The 12,500-nt window shown below is 39.0% G+C and overlaps 1 protein-coding gene across 1 annotated transcript in view; it reads right to left on the bottom strand.

Annotated features, from left to right (window-relative positions):
* Nucleotides 1–1,459: 1,459 nt before the first annotated feature.
* Nucleotides 1,460–12,500, bottom strand: part of Clbn (Nuclear export mediator factor NEMF homolog Clbn) — a 21,568-nt gene continuing 10,527 nt past the window's right edge. The window contains exons 8-20 of the mRNA XM_086534855.1: nt 12,444–12,500; nt 10,688–10,865; nt 10,381–10,518; nt 9,477–9,673; nt 8,973–9,153; nt 8,312–8,506; nt 7,700–7,872; nt 7,352–7,511; nt 6,896–7,056; nt 4,520–4,719; nt 4,035–4,226; nt 3,371–3,483; nt 1,460–2,813 (exon numbers count right to left, since the gene is read on the bottom strand). The exon at nt 12,444–12,500 is cut by the window's right edge and continues 114 nt beyond it. Coding sequence (XP_086390981.1) covers nt 2,615–2,813; nt 3,371–3,483; nt 4,035–4,226; nt 4,520–4,719; nt 6,896–7,056; nt 7,352–7,511; nt 7,700–7,872; nt 8,312–8,506; nt 8,973–9,153; nt 9,477–9,673; nt 10,381–10,518; nt 10,688–10,865; nt 12,444–12,500 — 2,144 coding nt within the window. The 3' untranslated portion in view covers nt 1,460–2,614. The remainder of the gene's footprint in view (nt 2,814–3,370; nt 3,484–4,034; nt 4,227–4,519; nt 4,720–6,895; nt 7,057–7,351; nt 7,512–7,699; nt 7,873–8,311; nt 8,507–8,972; nt 9,154–9,476; nt 9,674–10,380; nt 10,519–10,687; nt 10,866–12,443) is intronic.

Here is a 12,500-nt window from a genome sequence, read left to right as displayed (position 1 = left end):
CAAACAGAACAATCATAGGTAAAAAATGTTAACTACATAAATATTCACTGAATCTGTAATTCCAGGTCAACATGACCATTTTTTACTTTGTATTGCATGGTATAAAATTCATGAAAGGCTTATTAGGAGGAAATTGAAGTATAAATATATTTTCTTAACCTGTTGCCGACGGGGGAAAGATTAGCTTACCCAGGCTCCAGGATGGGTTTTATTTCGGAGTGAGGCAGCTTCAGCAACATACCTTGATTTTCCCACTCCCTTTTAGTCACTCATTGTAGAGCTAGAGCCTTTATTTATTTATTTTTTTTTTTTTTGTGTGTGTGTGTGTGTGTGTGTGTGTGTGTGTGTGTGTGTGTGTGTGTGTGTGTGTGTGTGTGTGTGTGTGTGTGTGTGTGTGTATTTTACTGTTTTTAGAGACATATCTGTCATATCACAGGCTCTATCAATTCTGCAGTTGACTAAAATTGTAGTTCAGGATCCATATCAACTCATTTCTTTCTTTATACTCAATGTGATAGAAGTATTGCTGTGTCAGGCAAGGGCAAAAAGCCAACTTTATTTTTTCATATATGTGTGCTGTCACATACAAACACGAAACTTATAACCATCCAAAATGAAGATAACATGAAGAGGTAGGGAAGAGGAAGGAAACTTGTGCTTTTGACAGTGAGTGCCACAATAAAAGGTATCCCTACTGGCACAGGGGCACATTGTAGGCATTGGGCATGGTGTGGGTCACCTTCCTCCTCTCGTTCTGTCTGTACATCTTTCATCTTCTGTACTTTAGAGCAAGAGGTCGGCAACTTGCTATGTGCCATCGCTTTATAGAGATACTATTTGCTAGAGACCATAGATGGGTGCCATTCAAGGCTCTCTCTCCTGCTGGTGCTAGAAGAAAGTGATGCCGTCTAGGTTTTGGATGTGAGTTGAAATCCATTTTGCTTAATATTACGGCAGTTATAATAATTATGACTGCAATTGTCATTACTCATAGCACAATAAAAAAACAGTGATCCAAAATCCCCAAACACCATGACGCCCATCGTCAGGCAAGAGCCCTGCGTCATGTATGACGAAAAAACACATAACCCGTTGTTAACGGTTTAACAACTGTTTTGCAATCCTGTTTGTCCATACAGATAACATAGACTGCAAATTCCTATTTTAAGGAGAGGTAACATACTGAGCTGTCCTTTGTATAACTTAACCCCCTCCCCTCCACACAAAAAACTTAAAAAATACTTTATCAACTAGATCACACAGGATACTTTCACATGTCATCATCAGTTTGCAAAATATTAATTGTCATAAAATAATATCCACTATAAACTAGAAGCCAGAGGAATATGCTATTCTTAAAATATCACCTGAATTTTATCATTCCTTTACACATTGGATTTTTTCAGTTAATTTACCAAATGAAAACCCTACTTCATATGATAATGAAAGATAAGAAGTTGTATAATTGATTTATTTTAAAAAATAAAAATAACAGAAAATGTTCTATATAAGCAATACAGCAGGAAAGAGAAAGATGTGGGAAGCAAAATCACATTTAATGTAACACTGGGAAAATAAAACATTACACTCCAATTTTTACCCAACTTTGAATGCCATTTACACAACAACAAATGCACAAGGAAGATCTTAATGGAGGAACAGCTGAAGTATACACACAAATCTCAAGAAGATTTTTTTTTTAAGTGGAAAGTAGAAGAAAAAGAATGAGGTGTAAAAAAGAAGAAGCAATGGATGAAATAAAAAGGAGAATGATAAAAAATAAAAATAATCTTTAGGTAGTGATAATTAAAGCTCACAAAGGCAACAATTAATAAACAATGATGAAAGCCATATTTTTCTGTATATTTGGTGACTCAACCTTTAAAAGCTTCTCTTTGCTAATAATATGAAAAATATATATATCTACATATATATTCAAATTCTGTCAGATTATTTACAACTAATGCACTGGCTTTCAGCTGGAAAACCATTAAGAGTCACCCACCAGAACCACTTACATAGGAAATAAAAATTAAAAGGGGGGGGGGGGGGAAAAAAAAAATTTGCTTACTAGCCAACTAAAAAAAAAACAGAATAACCCAAATAATTATTAATGATTATTACTTAAATGGTAGATGTCAGGCAGTGAAGTGGAGGTGGCTGAAGAGGAGTAGGAGTAGGAAGAGGAAGAGGAAGAAGAAGAAGAAGAAGAATGGATGCAAGAGCTAGGGGGCAACAAGGCCTCTCACTGGCTAAAAAACAATGAACTCTGGTGTGACTGACTGAATAAAGAGGCATTTATCAAAATATGTGCTGGTTCCAGCACAAAATCCTGTCTTGTTCACACTAAGGTGCAACAGATGTCTTCTGATATTATAGTTGTTAAGTAATTATTATTCTTCAGCTTTTGATGGTTGTTAAAAAAAATAATAATAAAAAAAATAAAAAATAAAAATGATCAGAGAAAAAAGCAGATTTGACTGTAGGTGAGTGAATGAATAAAAGAAGATAACACATAGAAAAAAATCATAAATAAAAAATGATGTTTAAAGAAGATATAACAAAACACTTCCCTTCCAAATCACCAAATTTCCCAAACTTGCCCTATTCTCTCCTATTTCCGAACTTTGTGAATGTTGGGTGCGGACACTTTGACCTTCCCTGGCAGGTTTTTGGACAGGTCATTGTCACGCACAGCCCTTAGCAGGTCCTTCTCTCGGGTCGTGGACGTCTTGTCACCCATGAAGAGTGCCAGGGCCGTTTTGCAGGCCTTGCCCTTCTTCCCTGGCCCCGGTGTCAGCTTCACTTTGTATCTGTGGGGATGGGGTTAGGGGGGTAGGGGAGGGGGTGGAGGAGATTATTTTCTTTAGTAATGTGTAGGCAGTGATAGGTAGAAAATAATAATAAAGAATAACACGATGAAAAATATAACTTAGAGAAACAATGTTGATCCTCTATCCATGCAGTACATTTCTATTTCCTGGCTCACAGTCTGAGAATTTCCTGGGCAGGTCCAATTGCACTGGTGAATTTGTTTTTAGGTATAACCATATAAAATAAACCAAATATCCCTGACATCATAAATGATTATTCCATATTACAAAGGAACAAAGAAAAAAAATATATAAATATATGAAATGCAGTTCTGTTGAAACCTAAACTTTTAACAAAAATGTATGTTTGATGAAGCAAAACTCATTTTGCTTCATATGATGTCAAATTGCATGGGTAAGTTATGATGCAATTGTTTCTATAAGCAATGAAAAATAATTATCAGTAAAAATATTTACAATACATAAAAAGCAGTAATGTTTGACTCTTGAACACTTAGCTCAAGGGGCAGAATAAGAGTGAAGAGCCATCCACTTACTTGTAGTTCGCCATTGTTGAGTATGGAGCACACACAGGAATAGCATATAGGAGCTCATCCTCTGCTACAGGCTGGGCCGTCAGCGCATTGACAATGTTCAGGTCATCAGCAATCTGTCATGAGAATTGTAGGGTATAAGTATATACATTATATGGATATATTTCAGCAAACTCTTACACTCTTACACTCTCTCCCTCCCTTCTTCCCTCTCCCTCTCCCTCTTCCTCTTCCACTTCCTCTTCCTCTCCTCATCCCTCTCCCTGGCAATCTAGCCAACTGATTGTCATGAATTAAGCCACTTGTTGATATGAATTAAGCTTTATCATATTCAATATTGTGTACTAGGCATTCCCTCAGGACCCGAGACTTCCTGCTTTCCAATTCCACTTCCACCTATACCCAGCATCTGGCTCCTGGCTCCTAGGTTAACTTTGTCAGTATACTAACAGTAAATAAGAGGAAGGGTAAAAGAGGCAGAAGAGAGAGAGGGAAGACAGGAGTGATCAGAACAGAAATTTATCGGGCCACCCAATAAAAAAAAACGCATGTGTACTTCTACATTTACACAATTTTTCCCTCTCTCCCTCTCCCTCTCTTTCTCCCTCTCCCTCTCTCCTCTCCCTCCCCCTCTCTCCATCTCTCCTTCCCCCTCTCTCTTTCTCACCTGTGGGGTATCCTCTTCTTCCTCTTCTTGGTCTTCCTCCTTCTTCCCTTGTACATCTTCAGGCTTGTCCGGAGCTACTTCAGGTCGGGGCTGAATCTCTGAGGGCCGAGGTTTGGGTCCCTTTCCTTTCCCTTCCTTCGCATCCTTTTTGTTACCCTTCACTTTCTTTGATTCCTTGGCATTTCCCATAGACTGGAAGTGGAAAACAGGGGTTTAATAAAGAGGTAAATCTTCTGACATAAATTGGATTTTGTTCTACATTTGTATAAAAAATAAATGGGGGAAAAATATATTTATGCAAAATGAAATATTTCATTTACCTAAATTAAATTTTCTGCAAAACATGAGCTGGAGGAATTATATTAATAGGGAAGAAATGATCTACCATTGAGAAGGAAACAATCAATCAGTCACTCTTTAAAAATATAGAGGGAGAAAAGAAGAAAATAATAATGTTCTCTATTTCCCTCCTTTGCTTTCCTTACCTGCAAAAGTTGCATCCTCATCTCTCTCTCCTCTTCATCTTGATCACGATACTTGGCCTTGATTTTCTTTAGCTTCCCCTTCTGTCCTCTTTTAGGTTGGCCACCTTTGCCATTGTCCATTTCCTTCTGCTGTTGTTTTGCATTCTTATTATTCTGTTGTGTGCTTGAGATAGAGTCTTGCCTGTTCTTTCCTTTCTTGCCTACAACAGAGATGTAGAGTTTTACTTTTTGCATTCCTTTTAGACTTCTACATTTCAAGTTGATCTTTATCATATTCATGTATCATTCACTTTTTCTTCATATCTATCTCTCAACATTTACATATAGCTCTCACACTTTATTCATAATCTATTATACTACAAAGACTATTGTGTTTGCTGTAATTACTTAATGCAATTGCTTATTCATTTGTTATTTCATAATTAAAGTGATCAAGCTACACTGCTGGCCAAAATCTTAAGACCAGGGGAAATATTAGAAATATTTGCATTTAGGCCTGGTGGATTGTAATCGCGTTGTAAGTGGAGCTTGTAAACGTGAGAAGGAAAAGGAAGAGTAAAAGAAAAAATCAGATTTAATCCATTTTACTCAAACATTGGCTACAAACAGAAACTGATTGGACAAAAGTTTAAGACCATGATAAAAAAAGAAGCCAAAAAAGGGTCAAAACAGAAAAACAACAACTCAGTAGTGAGTACCCCCGCCGTTTTTGTTGATCACTTCAAAAATTCTTTTAGGCATGCTTGATGCGAGCGTTTCCAGGAGGCGGGCCGGAACATTACTCCATGTGGTGAAGATGGCGTCACGAAGGGCATCCACTGTCTGGAACTGGCATCCATTTTTGTAAACTTCCCTTGCCAGCCATCCCCAAACGTTCTCAATTGGATTCAGATCAGGGGAACATGCAGGATGGTCCAAAAGAGTGACGTTGTTTTCCTGGAAGAAATCCTTTGTCCGGCGTGCGTTGTGAATGGAAGCATTGTCCTGTTGAAAGATCCATTCTTCCCCGCATAGGCGAGGGCCCTCAGCCAGGAGGGATGCCCGCTGCAACATTTCCACGTAGCCAGCCGCCGTTTGACGCCCCTGCACAACCTGAAGCTGCATTGTTCCATTGAAGGAAAACCCACCCCAGATCATGACGGAGCCTCCCCCACTGTGTCGCGTCGAAAACGTCTCCGGTGGGATCTCTTTGTCGTGCCAGTAACGTTGGAAACCATCAGGACCGTCCAGGTTAAACTTTTTCTCGTCGGAGAACAAAACCTTCTTCCACCTTTCGACGTCCCATGTTTGGTGCTCCCTCGCAAATTCCAAACGCGCAGTTTTGTGACGTGGGAGGAGACGTGGCCTTTGAAGGCGTTTTTTGTTTTTGAAGCCCTTCTGTCGCAGATGCCGTCTAATGGTCCTTGTGCTGCAGTCAGCGTCAGTAAGGGCCTTGATCTGGCTCGACGATCGTCCCGTGTCTTCACGGGCGGTACGTCGGATCCTCCGGCTCAGCACAGGTGAAATTTTTCGGGGTCGACCACTTGACCTTTTCTTCCCATAACCCTCAGGGTCTTTTAGGAAATTTAAAACGACTGTTTTGGAGCGTCCGACCTCAGCAGCGATGGCACGTTGCGAAAGCCCTTGCTTGCGTAACTCGATGATCCGTCCACGTTCAAAGTCAGTCAGCTTTGTTGCCTTTGCCATCGGGAAGTGCTGACAGCGTGAGTGCCTAAAAGAAACTGAAATGAATTGTCGATCCTGTCACAGATTTCGACTTTGTTCTGTCTTGGTCTTAAACTTTTGTCCGGTTGCTGAATGGTGTACTCGTGTTTCTAACCAGTATTTCAGAAACATGCTTCGAATCTGGTTTTATTTCCTACTCTTCCTTTTCCTCCTTACAATTCGCAGCTCCACTTCCAACGTGATTACAAACCACCAGGCCTAAATGCAAATATTTACAATATTTCACCTGGTCTTAAGATTTTGGCCAGCACTGTATGTAGACTTATTATTCTTGATCAAGGATATTACCCTTTTGCAATGGGGATTTTCGTTGGGTCAGATCATTTTCACACTGCATTTTTTCTTCATTTTTGGATTATGTAACTCAAACATTAAACCAAATACTAATTAGTATTACTTTTCATATATAACATATATAGACTCATATTTGATACCATAAGTCTACAAAATTATGGAAAACACATCTTGAGATGCCCAGCCCTGACCAAACATTTTAAGATGTGGCCTGTCTTGGAAAGATCAATTAACACAAAATAAAGAGAGAGTCTAATTTGCTAATAGCACAGTTAGTTTCTAGGTGCCCTCTCCCTCCCTCTCTGTCTCCATTTTCATTCTCTCAAAAAACACGAGACATTTTCTATACTTCCTAACCTTTGGTATCCTTGCTAATACTGTTGTTTTTGTTCCTGTTGACTTGAACAGGCTTGTTGTCTCCCAAGTACACCACCTTATCCTCCTCCTCTTCCCCTCCTCCTGCACTCGACTGGGAGATCTGTGAGGTTGTCGAGACTGTTCTCGGTCGCAGGGCAAATCTGGGAGGAGAAACAAAATGAAAAATAATGAAAAATATTCCAACCTTGTTTTGCTTTATTCTAATATCCTTTGATTCATTATTCACAATGAACGGTAACAAAGTCGTCATTTAAACCAACCATCTACTTGACAAAACCAAATTATATTTCATGGAGCAACTTTCCCAGGACAATAACTAAAATGCTTTAATTCTACAGATGTAAAACATCATACATGTTAAAAATGTTCATTACTCTAACACCTTCTAAAGTGTAAAGCCAGCAACAACATATACACTCATGCGCACACACTCACTGATCTCCACCAATGTGTGAAATCTCCACCACAGTGTCTGGGAACTCAACAGATTGGTCTTTCTCTTCCTCCGACTTATCTTTCGTATCCTCATTATCATCATCCTCTTCCGAGCCTTCTTCCTCCTCGTTCTCCTTCATCAAGGCATTCTCATTTTCAACTGAAAGAAATTAAAAGCAACTCTTCAAGGACTGCAGTTTCAGTTGTATAATGTTATTCATCATTACAACAATGATGATGTAATAATGTAGTTTTTTTCTATTTTTTTTTATGTAATAATGTAGATAATAAGTGCATAAACAATGATATCATAATGGAATCTACAAATCAAAAACATAGATAATATACCTTTGATTTCTGTTTTTTCTTCTTTCTCTTCCTTTTCTTCTTTAATATTTTCTGGTTCCTCATCTTTATCATCCAAATTCAGTTCTTCCTCTTCATTGATGGAAAGATTTTCAAGGCTTTCTTTTGCATCTGCATCCTCTTCCAAAGATCTGATACGCCTCTCACCAGCATGTCTACAAAATCAATCACACTATTCATTTGAGGTACGATTACCACTTTCTAGAAATAACTTATGCTTATAATCCATGAAAATACATGAACAATATTGTTATTATCAATAAGGGTTATACAAACTGTTGATATCTACATACTAAACATCTATATCATCTAAACATCTTCGAAATAGAACTACCATTTGTGTAAATATATAAAAATGACTGTGGTCGTAATGATGAAGATATCCTGCCCTTTTTCTCACAAATTACAGGTTCGACTTCTGCATGTCTTTCCCTCTTTCGCCCTACACTTTCTCCTTACTCTTTAACTAAAACCATTTCTAAAAAATATATGTTTTTTAACAATAATAGTAAATGATATTAATAATAATATTAATAACTGAATGAAATCTATTGATATAATAAAGAAAACTGGATGTTTGACAAAGAAATTTACCTCTCTATCGAGCCCTCCTCTAACCGGAAGAGGAAACCAAAGCCATACACAAGGTGGGATGGTGGTAAGAAGTTCTTCTTTCCACGGACCATGAAGGCACCAGTTGTGAGGTATTCTCCTGCCTGTGCAGTCTTGCTCACCTGGTCGCCCCACACCCACCATGCTGACGTCACAACCTTCTCGTCCCACGCACGGCTGGGGAAGGTAGATTCGTGAAGTGGTTTATTGATTTAGCTGGGGAACAATTCTCATTATTTTGTTATGTTTTAAATTATATAATTTCAGAAATACACACACACACATACATACACACACACACACACACACACACACACACACACACACACACACACACACACACACACACACACACACACACACACACACACACACACACACACACATATATACACATATATACACATATATACACATATATGCTCACACTCACACATACACTCACACCCACTCTCATTTTCACTCTCACTCATACCTACTCTCATTCTCACTCTCACTCACACCGACTCTCATTTTCACTCTCACTCACACCCATTCTCATTCTCACTCTCACTCACACCCACTCTCATTCTCACTCTCACTCACACCCACTCTCATTCTCACTCTCACCCATGTCCACACACATATCTAACCCCCCTCACACCTGTAACAGAGGGCCATGATTCCAGCTTCATGAAGGGTCTTCGGGGGAGGCTCCTTGCCACTGGGGTTCTTAATCACCACGCTGGCTGCTCCGTGGAGGTCAGCATGGACATAGACGTCACGAGGCTTCAGGTGTCGTTTTACAACCATCTCATTCATCTGCATGTCTCGACCAGCAATGACTGTTGTTGGAGTTATTGTTAAAGTTATTGAGTTCTCTTGCAAAATGTAAAGCTTACAGTGGAAAATCAACTGTATATACAATTCCTTGCTGAGGAATTACTTGATAAATAACATCAATGAATGCTGCTATATATATTCTACAGGTGTTTGTGATGAACCACAATCAAATTTGTGTGAACCCTTAAAAAACAAGAATCTACATTTTCTTGAATAAGAAAATAGACTTTTCTTGCAATCTAGTAACTGCAAAATAATTCACTAGACAATAATAATGAAGAAAACAAATAAGCAAATATAAAACAGTAACTCGCAATTGCCTAACCCAGATAATTTTCTGAAGAGATGAACCAAAGGAACTTTTCGAACCAGTGGACCTTCCGGGCTTTGTTTATGTTGGTTATGGCCGCCACTTCCTTGAGGGTCTGACGTGTCTTTTTCTCGGCTGACTGCAATGCCTTGGCGGAAGCACTGATGGTTTTCTGCTCTTTCTTGGCCGCCTGCCGTTTCTGGTCGTAGTAGCTGGGAGGGAGGAATAGGGGCAGAATGAGAACTGGAAAGAGAATTATGAATTGGGGAAAGAGAGAGGAGGATTGGGAAGAAAGAGAGAGAGAACGTAGAACTACATACATTTTAAATACAATAATAATAATAATAATATTAACCCATTACTGACGGGGTGCCTAATGACCGAACTGGTCGCCAGGGCAGGCGGTCTACGACACTAACAGCACCAACTAAAAATTAGAGGGATGGGAAGGGTTTTCTCTGCCCTCTGGGTAGCGCAAACTAGACCAAACAATATTTTTCCTTAACCCACACAGGACGGGTGGTACAGTGGTACGTATAGCGCATGATCAAAGCCCCAGTTGCCGGCGGCAACAGTATTTGAGCCAGCTATTCAATTGAATTAGGCCTAATAATCGAACGCCCCACCGAATTCTTGGCTATCTAGGGAAATTCCCCCATGGCGGGGGTTAAATCCATCATAAAATACGAGTTTAGGCTGACTTTGGAACCCTGTAGCTCTGGAGCTAATGCCATTACAGCCATAATATTTCATGACTGTGTGCGCGCTTCAACTGTGAGCAGATCCCGATGTCGCATCATGTACACATTGATTCCCGTCTTTTAGGCCTAATCTGTGCCAACATGTATGTCATGACACCCGTACACAATGGGTTAATAATAATAACAACAATAATAATATTAATAATAAAAAGCCCTACCATCGAGCATTTGCCATTGCTGAGATATCGAGGTCAATCTCCACAGCCATTGGTCGCATCTTGGTGGACTCATGGCCTTCCTCTCGCTCTTCATCTGAATCTAAGAGAAGGTCATCTTCATCGAAGTCATATGGATCACTGAAGAAAGGAAAAGTGTGCCTTTGTTATGGAGGTCTAAAACAAACAAAAAAAAAGTATCATTTTCATATTCAACCTGTTCTTCTTAAATATATTAGAAAAAACAAATATTGGAAAAACAAAAATAATAACAAAATAAAAAGAAGGTTTTAAATTTTTAAAAGTCTACCTGAGAGAAAGAACAATTGTATTTCTTTCCAGCTTTAACTCCTTTATGGACAGAGCTACAGGGTCTCCTCTTGTCTTGGCTTCGTCCAGGAGTTCACGGATCTGTCGCCAGTCGATCTGATTAGCAACTGCACTCCGCACTACCAGAATGGCCTTTTCCACCAGGTCTTTGTTCAGTTCTGTATTGGATTTGGAAGTTATTGAATAATATCAGAAGGGGAATAATAAAAACAAACACAAACAGACATTCAAAAACCAATAGGAAATCAAATCCTCACTAGCAAATTAATTGTATTTCAAAATAAATTTTTTCTTTCTTTTTAAATACTCTGCTGAGCTTTCATATTCATTTTCATATGTGTCACTCTTCCAATGCATTATTGCTTTCATTTTATTCATGACTCACTTTCAGTGGTATTGAACATTAAGTGTTAACAGTAATAATTCTCACTGTCAAAACTATATCCCCTGCTTAAAAAGATACAAAGCTCTGCCCAGTCAGGTATTTTGATACACACAGGACTAATGCCTCAGGCTATTCTCCCGCTCAAGCCACAGCCATCCGCTATGTGCACCATTACCCGGCGTGCCAGCCATACAAAACCTATATGATACTGTACCCCCGGCAGCAAGTGCTGCCACCACATGACATGATATCACATCATCCATCATTAACCCATTGCGAACAGGGGTCATGACATACAGGAGCTTTGGCCTGACAACGGGTGTCATGATGTACACGACGCTCGAGGATTTTGGATCACTGTGCTATTTTATTGTGCTAAGAGTAAGGAGAGAGTGATGATGACTATTTCAGTCATAATTACTATAATTACAATAATATAAACAAACCTAACATCCAAAACCTAGATGACACCAATTTCTTCTAGCACCAGCAGGAGTGAGCCTTGAATGGCACCCATCCACGGTCTCGAGCAAGCACTATCTTTAGAGAATGATGGCACACAGTAAGTTACCAACCTCTTGCTCTAAAGTACTGCAGATGAAGGATGTGTAAGCAAAATAGGAAGAGGAAGGTGATTCAATGCCTAGTGTCTAAAATGTGCTCCAGTGCCAATAGGGATGCCTTTTACTGTGGCACTCACAGTCATAAGTACCGGTTTCCTTCCTTTTCCTTACCTCTTCATGTTATCTTCATTGTAGGTGTTATATGTTTTGTATTCGTTCATGACAGCACACAAATATGAAAAAATAAAGTTATTTTTTGTCCTCCCATAAAACAGCAAAGCTTCTATCACACTGAGAATAAAGAAAATAATGAGCTGATATGTATCATACCAGCATGTATAGAGGCTGTAATATGACAGATATGTCTCTAAAAACAGTAAAACACACAAAATTTCAAACACAAAAATGGCTCTAATTCTATAACGAGTGACTGAAAGAGAGTGGGAAAAGTCAAAGTATGTTGTGTGAAGCTGGCTGGCTCCGAAATAAAATCCATCCTGGAGACTAGGCAAGCGAATCTATCCCCCGTCCGTAATGGGTTAACAGGTTAACACATGTATTCAGATTGTGGAATATTGATTTTAGGTTTTGCTGCCCTGCACTATAGCTATTGCAAAATATATTCGTCTCTGATTATGTAAGCAGTGACATCATACATTTAAATGCTGTGATATTCTAAATATTGCAACTTAAATTCTTTGAGACATAAGTTGCATTCTCAACATTTTGAACCATTCATATTTTCATACAGTAACTCCTCTCCCTTTGGTGTTCCCTGTAATACGTACCTATGAGCTGCCCTTGCAAGATGTTATTCTTCTGCCTCTCACTCAGATCTTGCAATC

Source organism: Penaeus japonicus, unplaced genomic scaffold (genome assembly GCF_977035675.1).
Source record: "Penaeus japonicus unplaced genomic scaffold, GWHDUDI00000001_assembly GWHDUDI00000042, whole genome shotgun sequence".
NCBI classification, from domain to species: domain Eukaryota; kingdom Metazoa; phylum Arthropoda; class Malacostraca; order Decapoda; family Penaeidae; genus Penaeus; species Penaeus japonicus.
Note: the sequence above shows the minus strand (reverse complement) of the source record. Positions and strands in the feature narration are given on the sequence as shown.